Source organism: Phascolarctos cinereus, unplaced genomic scaffold (assembly GCF_003287225.1).
Source record: "Phascolarctos cinereus isolate Bilbo 61053 unplaced genomic scaffold, phaCin_HiC Scaffold_5;HRSCAF=322, whole genome shotgun sequence".
NCBI lineage: Eukaryota > Metazoa > Chordata > Mammalia > Diprotodontia > Phascolarctidae > Phascolarctos > Phascolarctos cinereus.
Genome location: NW_027555958.1, coordinates 247,947,326 through 247,961,850, shown reverse-complemented (window position 1 = coordinate 247,961,850; position 14,525 = coordinate 247,947,326). Strand labels below are relative to the sequence as shown.

General features: G+C 43.1%; 2 protein-coding genes and 1 long non-coding RNA gene across 5 annotated transcripts in view; 2 read left to right on the top strand and 1 right to left on the bottom strand.

Moving 5' to 3' along the window:
• The first annotated feature begins 88 nt into the window (after positions 1-88).
• Positions 89-14,525, top strand: part of CUNH6orf136 (chromosome unknown C6orf136 homolog) — a 20,163-nt gene continuing 5,726 nt past the window's right edge. The window contains exons 1-6 of one of the 2 annotated variants that reach the window (XM_020974254.2): positions 89-696; positions 9,693-10,097; positions 10,428-10,516; positions 11,213-11,413; positions 11,555-11,624; positions 11,731-12,075. In XM_020974254.2, coding sequence (XP_020829913.1) covers positions 625-696; positions 9,693-10,097; positions 10,428-10,516; positions 11,213-11,413; positions 11,555-11,624; positions 11,731-11,850 — 957 coding nt within the window. In that variant the 5' untranslated portion in view covers positions 89-624 and the 3' untranslated portion in view covers positions 11,851-12,075. Of the gene's footprint in view, positions 697-9,692; positions 10,098-10,427; positions 10,517-11,212; positions 11,414-11,554; positions 11,625-11,730; positions 12,076-14,525 lie in introns of those variants that run through there. The other variant, XM_078155505.1, reaches the window with a different exon arrangement.
• Positions 716-4,258, top strand: LOC144457625 (uncharacterized). Of its 2 annotated transcripts, XR_013487087.1 has the most exons (4): positions 716-1,049; positions 1,224-1,376; positions 2,417-2,540; positions 4,168-4,255. It is a non-coding gene; the product is annotated as an uncharacterized LOC144457625 (long non-coding RNA). The 2 variants fall into 2 exon arrangements; XR_013487088.1 differs by lacking the exon at positions 2,417-2,540 and having other exon boundaries at positions 717-1,049; positions 4,168-4,258.
• The window catches only part of DHX16 (DEAH-box helicase 16), a 17,118-nt gene continuing 14,724 nt past the window's right edge, over positions 12,132-14,525 (bottom strand). Inside the window, exons 14-20 of the mRNA XM_020974229.2 lie at positions 14,345-14,507; positions 14,133-14,251; positions 13,918-13,985; positions 13,446-13,608; positions 13,174-13,335; positions 12,744-12,917; positions 12,132-12,359 (exon numbers count right to left, since the gene is read on the bottom strand). Coding sequence (XP_020829888.1) covers positions 12,231-12,359; positions 12,744-12,917; positions 13,174-13,335; positions 13,446-13,608; positions 13,918-13,985; positions 14,133-14,251; positions 14,345-14,507 — 978 coding nt within the window. The 3' untranslated portion in view covers positions 12,132-12,230. The remainder of the gene's footprint in view (positions 12,360-12,743; positions 12,918-13,173; positions 13,336-13,445; positions 13,609-13,917; positions 13,986-14,132; positions 14,252-14,344; positions 14,508-14,525) is intronic.

The window sequence follows — 14,525 nt, the reverse complement described above, 5'->3', positions numbered from 1 at the left end:
GTGTTGTGTTGGAAAGAAAAGCTTTGGGGTCTGGAGGCGGTTCAGGCCCTGTCCCTGTTATTTTTTGCCTTTTGGTGACTTTTGGCAGGTTACTTTCACTTTCTCAACATTGGTGTTCTCACCTGTAAAATGAATGGGAAACAAGTCTAGTCTCCTACATTCACGCGGTCCAACATCTCTACCAAGTCTGGCATCTCCGATCCCAGCCCTGCCTTTTGCAACGTCTCATTATTTCCCCTTTATTTTGACATTTCTGCTTGCATTTTCTCCTCCGCTCCTAACCTGTGGCTGGGAACGTGTTCCTCTACCAAACACGCATGTGCACTTTCCACAGCGGCTTGCGCCCGTGGGCCACCCCCTCCCGCTTTGCCTTTCGCGCAAGCGCTGTACGATCCAAATCCCACTTTTTTTCCTCTCTGAGCGCAGGCGCTCTTCCTGTAGTCTCGCTGCCCGCTACCTCTGGAATCTATAGTGCGCAGGCGCGTGGTCTCCGTTTCCTTTCCTCTCCTCACCTTCCCCCCTCCCCCCTTCCCCTTCACGAAGCCGGCTTCAGGGAGAGCGCACTCCTGCGTGGACGATACTGGACGCTGGGTTCGGGAGACACCCTCCTCACTCCCGAAAACCATGTACCAGCCAAGCCGAGGAGCAGCCCGGAGGCTCCGCCGCTGCCTCCGTGCCTACCAGGCCAGGCCTCAGGTGAGGGACAGGCAAGGGAGGGGGAGAAGAGGGGGAAGTGCGAGCCACTCTGCTGCTGCTGCTGCTGCTGTTCCGGCGTCGCGTTGGGTGGTGCGCGCCCGGGAGAAGAGGAGCAGGCGCAGTGGCCACCAACTCCCCTCACCCTTCCGCCCGCCCACGCCGACTTCCTGGAGCAGAGGACCCTCCGTGGCTCCTGGCGCGGGGCTCCCCAGACCACCCACCTGATGGAGGAGGGAAGGTCTCGTGGAATTCGCGGGGGAGTGGTTTCTCCGGGTGTAGTTTAGGAGTGCGAGTGCTGGTTTTTCAGGCACACTTTCTGCCTTCGCATCCGGGAGGTTACCTGAAACTTGGAGGTGATTTGAAGGGCGGAGGGACCGGGGACTTTGAGGAGAGGGGTGGAGGGTCTAGCTGTTCAGCCCCGTTTTGCACACCAACCCCAGGCAAAAGTGTGAGACATTCTCTGCAACTAGTGCACCCCGGAATCCTTGTATTTTGATTCGTAAAGGGGACCCTTCTCCCTCCTCTAGGCTGAGCCTGTTACTAGAACCGAGCACTCCAGGCTTTTGCCAGAGGGCACTGAAATTTAGAGTGCTGGCAGTTCCTTCTTCGCGCCATGGAAACAATAGCGGCTAGTTAACAAGAATCGTTTAAAATGGAAATCTGTCGTGTTGCTTCCTCGGGTGAGCGACTTCCAGACCCAGTTTGATCTTCTGTGCCCTCTCCCTCTTTACTCCCCAACCCTGTGCACGAATCCTGACGTGCTTTTTTCGTTTCCAGTCACCAACTGAATGAGATTGTTTTTTAAATTTTTTTTCAACTGAATGAGATTTAAAAGCTGATTTGAGGGTTTTGTGGCTTACTTTCCAAAATTCATGGTTAAGGCTCTAGCTCTTGGGAAGCCCTTTTCCATCAGGCTGTCGCTGACAGGATGCCTCCAAAACAAGAGGGAAAGGTATTTGTGCTAGTTGTCCATTTCTCTGTAGCTGCAGGCCCGGTTACCAATTTCTTTCTGGACATTTCTGCGTGGATATCCCATAGCCATATCAAACTCAACGTAATCGAAACAATTGTTCATCTTTCCCTTGAAACACATCTGCATTCTCATATCTATCTATCAAGGGCCCACCATTCTTCCAGTCACCTTGGTTCACAACCTGAGTCATCCTTGACTCCCCGCTGTTGTATACTATCACCAGTCCTTCCTTCCCTTCCTCCTAATATCCAATAATTTACCAAGTCTTGTTGATTCTACTTCCCTAGCAAGTCTTAAGTTCACCCCCTTCTCTTCACTTCATCACTTCTCACTTGCACTATTGCAGACTCAATATTCCTGAAGCACCACATCACTCCTCTGCACAAGAAGCCTCAGTGGCATATAAGATAAAATACAAACCCCTCCGTTTGGCATTTAAATCCCTTCACTATGTGGCTTCCACCTCCAGATTTAATTTACCTTACTTATTTATATATTTCAGCTAAAATGGGCTAACACTGTTTCCCATACACAACAGTAATCTAGCTCATGTCTCCATGCCTGTCCCCTTGAGTCACAATGTTTTTCCCTCACTTCTACCTTTTGGAATCTGAAGTTCACCTTCATAGTTCAGTGCAAGGACCACTTCCTATACAGGCTTCTTTTGACACACTCAGATGCGCCCCCCCCCAGTTGGTAGTGCTCTCTACCCCCAAATTATTACAAATACTTTGTATTTGCTTGTAGGGATAGGAGTGAAACCTGTGATTTCCTTGGCATAAAGGTGGTCCAGGAAAGGAAACTCCCTCTACCACTGCAAGTCAGCAATTTCTCTGCAACTTTTGGTCTTAGAGGTTTGCCTAGAACAGAGGTAGGACTTAGGCCCTTATCTCTGTGGCTATAAGGGGACAGCTCTGTGTCCATGTAGGAGGCCATGCTTGCTTCATTATATTTACCTGCATTTTGTTTTAGCAAAATGTAAGAGTCTTAACTTCAGGGACCTTTTTTTTGTTTTTTCTTTCATTCATTCATCCATTTATTTATGCCTTTAAATGCAGCATTTAGATTAGTGGTTTGTGCCACAGTAGGTGTTTAGTGAATGTTTGTTGAATTTAATAGTCTAGTGACAAAACCTGATCTGCTGGAAAGAGTAGTGGACTTAGGTTTTGGCTGCAAGCTTTATTCAGTGGCCATCTCCTCACCACTTTTTGACCACCTGTATACAAGTTTATTGGTTCTTCATTTAAAAAGACTATTTCCCAGAAGTCTCATAATCTTAGGGCAAAATAAAATGCCCTGGAACTTTTATAGGGTTAATTTGGGGAATAATCCTTTGTGTGTAGGGTGGAGGAGGAGGAAGGAAAAGAAAAACATCACTTAATTTCGTCAAGGATATATATATATATCTCAAGATGTTGTGATTGAATTTTATTGTAAAATATGTGACAATGCATTTTTAAATGATCAAAATACTGGAGGGGCTTATTAACTAGGTTAGCCATCTGATAATGAATTTTTCAGACACATCAATTCACACAGATCATCCACTAAATCATGTAGAGTTGCAGTCTTCTTTCCATGGAGGGAGTCCGGACTCTACACTGACAAAATCACAAATATTTGAAGCATTGGAACTTCTTGAAGCCTAACCCTATTTCAGCCGCAAAATCAGTACCTTCTGCTGTGTGGTGTACTGTGTCAGGTTGGATAGGAGGTGATATAAAGTTTAAATATGATACATGGATTCTGTCACCACAGAGCCAATAATATATTAGAAAATAGGATACATATACAAGTAAATGTAATATAAAATAATTAATGCATAAAAGAGACAGAAAGGAGTGTATTATTACCTCTTGGGGGCATCAAGGGAACCTTCATGAGCATTTAAAGCATTTGAGTTTTAAAGCATGTGTGGACTGAGGCAGAGTAAAGTATGGCAAATGGTTCAACAGACATTCTAGACATAAACAGATGGCTTATTGACTTCCTGTTTTATTCTCTGCATTACATAATAATGCACACTGGCGGTACATGAAACTGCAGATCTACCATGTACAATAGTTATGTACGTTTCTTTTTTTCTTTTTGCCTTTTTTTTCTCCCCCCTCACCCAAAAAATATATTTCTTTACTCACCTATGTGTAGGTGTTCTTTCCTTTGACCTCCCCACTCTACAAACTCTTTCCTCCTTCTTCCTAAAGACTTCTACTTAGGTACCCTGATTATGTGAGATAATTTTCCATAATCTTCCTCATCTTTCCCTTTCACTGTCCCCTCCCTTCTGATTCTTTTTTTAAGATCATCAAGACATAATGAAGTCACTCCCAAGCCCGATGTCTCTCTCTGTGACCCCTGGTGATGATAAGAGTTCTGAGGGGGTACATATCACGATCCCTATTAGAATATGAACAGTTTATCTTGTTTAATCCTTTATGACTTGTTTGCTCATGTTTACCTTTTTATTTTTCTCTTGACTCCTGTGTTTTGCTCTTCAGAGTATCTGCGCAGTTCTGGTCTTTTCGTCAGGAATGATTGGAAGTCCTCTATTTCATTAAAGATCCATTTTTCCCCTGTAGGATTATACTTGGCTTTGCTAGGTAAGTTATTCTTGGTTGTAAGCCTATATATTCTTTGCCTTCTGGCATATTGCATTCCAAGGTCTCCTCTTCTTTATGGTAGTGACTGCTAAATCTTATGTGATCCTGACTGTGGCTTCTTGGTACTTGAATTCTTTCTTTCTGGCTGCTTGCAGTATTTTTTCTTTGATCTGGAAACTCTGAATTTGGTTACAGTGTTCCTGAGAGTTTTCATTTTGGGGTTTCTTTCAGGAGGTAATTGGTGGATTCTTTGTATTTTTACTTTGTCCTCTGGTTCTAAGAGATCTGGTCAGTATTCTTGTATAATTTCTTGAAATAGAATATTGAGGCTTTTTTGTTGGTTGTGACTTTTCAGTATTCCAATGATTCTTAAATGGTCTCTCCTTGATCTGTTTTCCAGATCAGTTTTTTCTGATACCTTACACTTTTCTTCTGTTTTTTCATTCTTTTAACTTTGTTCAGTATTTCTTGTCTCATTGATTCATTAGCTTCTAATATTCTAATTTTCAAGGTTATGTCCTTTACTTGGTTAAGGTTTATACTTCTTAAGCAAAACTGTTAATTCTCTTTCCTATTCTGTCTTCCATAGTTCTCAGTTCTCCAGGTTTTTTTTTGTCCTAGCCCTGATTGTTTTGTTTAGCGCTCTTATTTTATTTATAAAATCATTTTAATTGTGTGTATTTTTTTTAAACTCTTGCTTTAGTTCTTCTAGAAATTCTAGTTGAACTTGCGGCCAGGTTGTGTTTTTCTTTGAGGCTTTGCTAGTAGGTGTTTGGGAAATCATTCTCTTCTTCTGAATTTGTGTCTTGAGACTACTTGTTACCAAAATAGCTCTTGGCTGGTATCATCTTTTTCTTTGAGTATCAAAAACAAGTTTCTGTTCTTTACCTTATGCATCCTGTCTTTCCTCCCCTTCACATCTAGACTTCTAGGAAAAAAGCTATTTCTGCTCTCATTGCCTCTACTTCCTCTTCCAGCACTCACCTCTCAGTCCTTTGCATTCTAGCTTCCTACCTCATCACTCAGTTCAAGCTACTTCCTCCAGAGTTACCAGCGATTTCTTAATTGCCAAATCTGATGGGCCTTTATTCTCTCTTCATCCTTTTTGACGTCTCTGCAACATTTGACATTGTTGATTGTCTTCCTCCTGGATACTCTTGGTTCTACTCCTGCCTCTCTGATTGTTTCCTTCTGTTTTCTTTTGCTGGATCATCATCTATATCACATCCCCTAACTGTGGGTGTACTCCATAGCTAGTGCTTCCATCTCTGTACATTCTCTCTCATGGTGACTTCATCAAACTTTCATGTGTCTAATTAATCTTTATAGCTGTATATCCAACCTTATTTTCTCTTTTGTGCTATAGCTGCCTTTTGGGCATTTCCAGCTAGATATATGGAATGTGTTTCAAACTCAAATGTCCAAAGCAGAGCTAATTATCTTCCCGCCTCCCCCCCGCCACAACCATCCATCTTTTGAACTTCTTTATATGTCATTGGTACCACCATCCTTCCAGTCACCAGGTTTGCAACCGCAGTGTCTTCCTTGACTCCTTATTCTCTTGTCATCCCCATGTCTAATCAGTTGCCAAGTCTTTTTAAGTCTACTTTCAAAACCTCTCTTATAAGGATCCTTCCCTTTCTGTCTACTTACATGGCCACCACTCTAGTTCAAGACCTCATCATCTCTCACCTCGAGGACTACAGTTAGTTTCTTAATTCCTTCTCCTTCAAGTGTCTCCTCTTAGTAGGAACTTGCCATAGTGCTTTTCCTAAAGCATAGGTTTGACCATGTCACTCAATAAACTCTAGTGGTTTTCTGTTACCTTTAGGATAAAATACATTTCTGTTTGTCAGTTAATTTCCATCATAACCTGGCCCCAGCTAGCTATTCTCATCTTGTTATACATTAGTCCTCTTCGTGAATTTTGGTCCAGCATTGTTCCGAGGACATACAACACTGTCTCGTTTCTGTGTGCCTTTGCATGGGGTGTCTATCTTCCACGTGCGGAATACATCATCACTTTATCTCCTCCTTGTCTTCAAAGTTCAGCTCAAGAGCTACTTTCTACATGAAACCTTTTCTCATTCCTCCTCCAAATTGCTCATGTCTTTCCCAAAAAAATTACTGTTCTTATTTTGTATATACTTCTATGTGTAAATGTTGTCTCCCACCAATAGAATATAAGCCCCTTGAAGGCAGGGATTGTTTCATTTTGTCTGTTTCCCCAGTGACTAACATGTAACAATTCTGGCAAATAAGTACTTCATAAATGCTCACTGAGAAATTTCTGTCATCCTCTTTACTGCTAAATTTGAAAAAGATTATACCTATTTCCATGATTTTGCTCACTGTTCTTTACACTCTGGTTTCAGCCCCAACCACTTTACTGAAACTGCTTTCTCTAAGGTTAACAAAGAACTTTTTATTTTTTAAAAAACTGTTAACCTTTTATTTTGATATAACACCTTCATTTCCAAATATATCCCTCCTTCTACCCCTACCCATGGAACTATCTATAGTAACAAAGAATAAAAAATAAAGAGTAAAAAAAAAATCTGTTCAGCAATACTAACTAAAAGAGCAACCAAGTCTGATAATATATGTAGTATTCCACATCCGTGCCACTCTCCACCAAGGTACCTTTGCTTATCTCTTCTCTGGGCTGTTTTGTTGTTATCATTTCACAGTGAGCAATTACTTTTTTTGTTCTTTCCATTTTTTATATTGTTGAAGTCATTGTATATGTTGTTTTCCTGATAACTTCATTCCACATCAGTTTATATGTTTTCTCATGTTCCTGTGAATTCTAAATATTCATTTTTTATGACATGGTGATAACCCACTACATTCACATATTTAGCTACTCCCCCAGCCAGTGTGCTTCTGTGTTTCCAGTTCTTTGCTACCAAAAAAGTGCTGCTGTGAATATTTTGCGTATATGGGAGCTTTATTTCTGTCTTTAACTTCCTTGAGGTATATGCCTAGCAGTGGGAATCTCTAAATCAAAGGATATAGACATTTTCTTTACTTTAAAAAACCAAACCAAACCATAATTCCACATTACTTTATAAAATGACAATTAACAAAAACGTGGTATGCCTGGATTTCTGAAACCTGAACCACCACCCCTTCACATCCCGCCAGGTAATCATCTCCTTGCCCACTTTGACTTCAAAGATTCTACACTCTCTTCTTTCCTTCCTGATTTTTTTTTGTCCTCTTTCTTCCTGCCTAATGTCAGTGTTTTTCCTGGGTCTGTCTTTGAGTTCTTTGTTTTTCTCTATACATGCTTTTCCCTTAGCTATCTCTGTTACTCCCACAACTTTTGTTACCATCTTGATGCAGATAACAGACAAATGAAATATGTAAAACAATTTGCAAGTCTTAAAGCATTACATTAGTGTTTGCTGTTATTATGCAGTTGACTCCCCAGGCTTTATCTCTCTTCTCCCTATGACCACCCCTTCTGAGCGCTGGACCTGCCTAACCCTTTAGGATATTTCCACTGGAATGTCCCATCAAAACTTCAAACTCAAAATATCCTAAATCAAGCTAAACATTTTTCTCCTTAAATCTGCTTTTCCTGCTCGATTTACTCAGCCTGTTAGTGGCATGACTAGTCACCCACTTTCTCATGTTTGTAACTTTGGAGTTATCTTTTGACACCCTCAATATCCCATACCCTATTACTTATCAAATCCTGTATACCACTTCACTTTTACATACCCTCCTTTCTCTTTCTACTACATAGTACAGAGCTTCTTGAATAAGGCCTTCATTACCACTCACCCACTTAAACTTTTGCAATAATCTTAACAGGTCTTTTTCTGTTAGCTCTTACCCCCTGTTGTGGTCATACTGCTGTCAGAATATTCTTTCTTAGGAATGTAATTTGGTTCAGAAATCCTTAGCCATTCTCCATTGCCTCCTGATTAAAGTTTATAATTGTTTTCTTAAGCTTTCAAGCCCTTCCGCACTCTGGCATCATCCTATCTTTCCAGTCATCTCATATTGTGCTTATAGATTTATAGCTGGAAGGAAACTCACCTTAGTGTCATCTAATCTGATCCCATCATTTTAAGATGAGGAACCCAGGGCCTAGAGAAGTTATGTAACTTACCAAGGTTCCACAAGAGGCAGAGCCAGTATTCGAACCCAGGTCCTTTGTGGATTTAGCACTTTTTTCACTATAACACACTGTTCCAAGCCTAGTTGCTCCATTGGTTTAAACCAGTAGGATCAAAATCAAATAGAAAGTGATCCCTTTGGGCTGAAGAGCTGCATATTGATTTACAAAATCACAAATTAAAGGGCAGCTGGGTGGTGCAGTGAATAAAGCTCCAGCCTTGGGAGTCAGGAGGACCCAAGTTCAAATCTGTACTCAGACACTTGACACTTACTAGCTGTGTGACCTTAAGGCAAGTCACTTAACCCCCAATTGCCTCACCAAAAAAAAAAAAATCACAAATTAACATGTATTTTTTTAAATTTATTTTGTTAAACATTTCCTAATTACATTTTTAATCTGGTTCTGCATGCATAATTTGATGCTTCTGCCTTACACTGTTCCATATGCCTAGAATACCCTCCCTTCCCATCATCACTTCTTGAATTCATATCATCCTTTAAATGCTACCTTCTCCATGAAAATTTTCCCTGATTCCCTCAGTCAGTAATGACCACTGCTCCTTCTTCCCTCCCCCACCACCCCCTTCCCCCAAAACCTCCCAGTTCAGGTTTTGCATCTTTCTGAAATGCATGTTAAAGCTATGTTTGTGTCTTATCATAGACTATAAGGTCTATGAGGGTTGAGACTTTTGGTCTTTTTTAAAAAACATTCTATCTCACCTACACACAGAGCTTCATGTTAGTTGGATGGGTTAAAGCACAGGGTATGTTCATTTGCTGTGAGTGGAGTTGATATGGCCTTTTGTGGAGGGCTGTTATGTGAGAGGAAGCCAGAAAGCTAGGTGATAGCAGTGGAGTTGGGAGATCAAGGAGTTTGAACTTCATGTGGGAGACTGAGAGGCACTGAAGGTTTTTGAACTGAGGAATTACTTGACCAAACTTGTACATAAGGAAAATATATTTGGGGAGTAGTGTGACAGTTTGGAGGGGAGAAAGTGGGAGGGAGTACAGCCAGAAGAGGCTATTGCAATAGGCTAGGCAAGGTGGTAGTGTGAAAATTAAAAAGAGGGATCAAAGAAATACTGCAAGGGTTGAATCAGTACAACAGTCTTTCAGTCTAATAATTCTGTTCCTCATACTGCTGGGACCAGAGCCTTTGGGTCTACTTTGCTGAGTCAGTTGAAGGAGCTGAGTGGAGCCTCACATGATAGCTAAACTGAAGAATGTTAGCTTCTTTATCCTTCCAGTCAACTTCCTGTTCCTAATCACTGTTCCTTTTCTTTTCCTCATAGGACCAAAAACCTCCTCAGGCCCCACCATTCCTACCCTTGTGGCTTTCCTCACCAACGGTCACTCTTCCGTCAGCATCTCCATATCTCCGGCTCCCTCCTCTCTCACTCCCTTCCAGCCAATTCTTCCCCCAGGTTCTCCATCAGCCCCTTCCTCAGGCCCAGGCCTTCATATCACCCTGGGTGGGTCTTCCCTCTGGGAAGGGGGAGGAAGGACCAGGGCCAGAGTTGCATGGGGGCTGCCTAGAGGGGCTTAGAAGCCTCTTTGAAGAATTGCCTTGCCGCCACCCTGAGGCTCTGATCCCATTCCGGGCCCGTGGAAGTCCTCACCCTGCTCCTGCCACTCCATCAGGAAACCCCAGCATGGAGGAACATCTAGCTGTCATGCATGAGAAACTAAGGCAGGAGGTGAGTTGGGGAGCGGGGATACTGTGTATATATATATATAACGGGTGATGGGATTTAGGCACACTTTAAGATCTCCAGACCTTTTCTGAGTCATGAAACAGGGAGACATCAAAGAATTTCCCTCTCTAGTACACATCTTAAAATAGATAAATTCTTATCAGTCATATTGGGGAAGAAGTAGGTTGAATGGTAGAAAGGATAATCTCAGAAAGCATCCAAGGAGCAAGAGCAAAGAAACAGAAAAACCAGTAAAGTCTGGGGAGAGATATAGGGTGGCTAGGACAAGAAGCCTGACCTTCAGAACTAAATTGACCTGGTTCCTTCTTGTAGCTCCCCAAACTCTTTCTTCGCTCCCATGATTACAGCCTCTACTCATCTGATGTGGAATTCATCAATGAGATCCTGAACATTCGAACCAAGTGAGACCCTGGATGCTGGTGGGAGGGATGGCGGGTCTGGTGGGTCTTTGTGTATGGAATTCCCTTAACACCTTCCTTTAAAACTATCTAATCCTTTCTGTTTCTTCCTATCTTTGGACCCAGTTCAGTTTCTCCCTTTTCTGATCCTCTTCCCTTAGGAGATGATTTCTTCCCTAACCCCAGGCTGTAATTGATGGTACCAGGATCTGTCTCTTTTCTCTTCCAACTAGATGTCAGATATCCCATAAAATTTAGCCAAATGTAGTAGAGTGCTGAACATGGGCGTCAAAGGACCTAAAGTCTGCTTATTACCTAGTAGTGTGGTAATTTTGGAGCAAGTCCCTTAATTTCTCAAAGCCCATTTCCTCCTGTGTAAAATGTTGATCTCTGGCCTAACCTACCTCTTGGGTTTATGCTGAAAACCAAAGTGTACGCACTTTGTAAAATGACACTACATGTAAGGGAGTATTTTCATCCCGTTCCTGCCAAGTATTGTTCATCTGTGATTGTTTCCTTTGTACCTCCCCCTCCCATGTATGTCTGTATTATGTATTCCTTACCCCTTCTCTTCCTCTGAGGGTTAATCCACATGCTTTCTATCCTAACCCCATTTATTTCTAGGGGAGATATCCCTATTATTTATACCTTCTCAGTGATTGTCCCAGTCCCTGATTTACTCTACCTTTCTTTCTCTAGAGGCCGAACATGGTACATTCTATCACTGACCCTCTGCCGATTCTTGGCCTGGAATTTTTTTGCTCAGCTGCAGCTGGAGGTCCTGAGGTTGAGCCAACACCCTGAAGACTGGACGCTGCAGGCACGTTGGCGGCTTGTGGGTCTGCCTACCCATCTTCTCTTCTTGCACTTCTACCGCCGGGATAAGGAAGAGCTTTACCGGTGAGGGAGATGGGAAACCTAAATAGTTAAGCATCTAATTCTAGTTATCCTAATACCCCAGGCTCTTACTTCTTCAGGAATCTATAAATAGCTTCCCAGCTTTCCATCCCAGCCCTTCACTGATCTTCTTCTAATCTCCAGGACGTATGATGCCTATTCTACTTTTTACCTAAACTCTGAAGGCCTCATTTATCGTCATCGCCTGGATAAAGTAAGTTTGAAGTTATGGTGGGGTAGTAGTATCTTGCACACACTCTAATGTCCCGTCCCCCCTCCCCTAGCAACATTAATCTTTCCTCCTCTTCCCCTCTTTCCAGCTGATGCCCTCACATTCACCTCCAATGCCTGTCAAGAAGCTGCTGGTGGGAGCCCTAGGAGTCCTGGGCTTGGTAGAGCCAGAGGCAGAAGCTAGCTTACATCTGTGTCCTAAGCCCTAAATAAGGATGAGGGGAACTTGGGCATAGGTCTGTGTTTGTTGTGGGGGAGCTACAGGCTGCACTGAGCACATTATTATGCACAGGGGATGGGATTGAGGGGAGTGGGGAGGCCTAATCCTCATCTATCATACCTCCCCAGCTTTTCTTTCCTACCCAATTTCCATCTCATGCTGTGTAATTTAACTTGTACATATTAAACTGAGTGAGGATGTAAGAACCTTTTAATTCCTCTGCATGTGTGAACCATGTTATCTACTGGTCCCCATATAAAAATTCTCAACTTCTTCCCAAAATATCTTTAATAAATAGGAATCATTTAAAAAACAACAAAAATCTATACAAAGGAAATGAGAGGGGTTAAGGGAAAGATATTCGTGCCCTTAACCCAGTTCCTCCCTGGTCTTGCCAACTTTCTTAGGCATTTTCTTGGCATTAGGATCTTCTAGCTCTCGGGCCTTATAGTAGTGGGGAGCCACCTCTAGGAGCCAACCACTCTCAATTTCTAGCACCTGGAAAGACAAGGAAGATGACTATGAAATCCCATAACACGTTTCTAACTTCCTCACTGTGTCTATCAAGGAAACTGTTAGACATTCTCACTTAATCAGAAAGGGAGAGAGGGCTGGGGGCCACTGCTGTCAGTCCTCAAGGGCCAGCCAGAGCCTAGAGGATCTAGTTTTTCCTGTGATTCAGTATCTTAAGGAAATTGCTCTTGAGAAGGTAAGAAATGAGGGCTTAACCCACAAGGGTCTCCTGTCCAAATTTCCTAGCATGCCCATGACACAGGGCCCATAGGCACCTGCCCTTTCCTTAAGCTACAAGGATACTAGCTGTGAAGATGGGCCCCCACCAGGACCTAATTCAGGGAGAACAATCATGGGAAAAGGCTTTACCTGTCTCATAAACTCCTTGGTTGTCAAGACAAGTTCATGGTAGAGTAGCCAACGCGGCTGCTCCTCAAAAAGAGAGGAGTTAGGATGAATGAAGACAGTTTGTTGCTGCTTCACTGTGCGGTACCCACTTCGAGTCAGCCGTGCTGTGTGGTAGAAGTAACCAGCAGTGATGGCCTGGGAGAAAAGGCACAAGAGAAACCTAACCATTTGGTCCCTTCATCTCTTCCCAGTCACCCCAATAAAGAGGAAAGTAAGTCACTGCACAGGTAGAAAGATAAAGCCTGGCCACAAAAGTTTTTCAGGACGTAGAGGAAACCCTATACACAACCACCTCTCTGAATACCCTGGGAAAACTCTACCTAAGACTATAAGGAAGGGAAACGTGGAAGAAAGCAATAGTAGTAGTATATGATCAATGGAAAGTGCTGACCTTACGGACACGAATATAGTCCCCCTGGCAGGAGCTGAGCCCAACTTCCACACGTTCCAGGAGCCCCTCTAATTGTTCTCGTACATCTCGGGCTCGACGCAGTGAGCGCAACTGCACAAAGTTTTCATAGCACCACTGGGAAGAATAACCACTCTCAACCCACTAGAGGAGATAAAGAAGGGAAGGTTTGGGGACATGCCATGACCACATGTCTTCATAGCTGTCACTTTCCTCTTTCATCCCCAATTTTAAATTCCCCAAATTCCACCAACCTGTGTATAAACATTTAGTAGCACCAAGTGGTCCCCGCCAGGCAGGAAGAAATTAACACGGGCATTATCAGCATGGACAACTTTGTCCTTGGGACGGTAAAAGATGGAGTTATTGACAGAGAGCATGGCAGCCACTGTAAGGATCTCCTCTGAACAGCCATATCTGAAGTGAATAGAGAAAGAGTTAGAATAAGAAAAAAAGCTAGACACACATGAATCCCACCCCCCAAAAAAAGATCATGTGCTGGGAACTACTTCAGGTACCTTGCCCCCAGAGTGGATAATTCTAATAAACCCAAGTATAGAGGACAAAAGAAGGAATACATGTTCAACATGAATTACAGATAAGGGGACAAAGAAATTTGAAAAGGTTTCTGTTTAGGGTCTGTCCTTCAGTTTTAACGAGTCTAAGAATAAATATAGAGAAGGAAGTAGACATAAACACGCTTCAGAGGAGAGTGGGGTCACTCACTTCTCAGATGCCAGAATCATCTTAGATAACATAGGGTCCACAGGCAGTTCTGCCATCTTTCGGCCCGACTAAGGGAAAAGAAGAAATACGTAATTTAGGTCCATCTTTCCCAACTCTCAGACTCACCCATAACTGCCATCCTCCTATTCTCATTCCATACTCTTGCATCCCTCCGCTCTGATCTCTTCCTATTTCCCATTCCCATTCTTGCTGACCGTAGTGAGCTCCCCTAGATGGTTGAGTGCTCCCAGAGCATACAACTGTTCCAGAGCCAGCAGCAGGGTCTCATAAGGTGGGGGATCCAGAAAGTCAAAGTGCATCAAATCATGGATTCCTGAGGAACAAGGGAAAAGTTAAGATTCTGGCCATCACTGCAGCTCTCCTTTCTCACCCACCCCCCTGCCCCCAAGACTGCTATCTGGCTCACCCAGACTCTTAAGCAACAGGACAACATTCCCTAAGCTGGTCCTCTGGATCTCTGGCACTGTGGTCTCCTCTAGCTCATGCTGATAGGCCCAGGCTGTGTAGAGGCGGAAGCACTTCCCTGCAGCTACCCGACCTGCACGGCCAGCTCGCTGATTAGCTGAGGCCTTAGAAAAGGGACAATT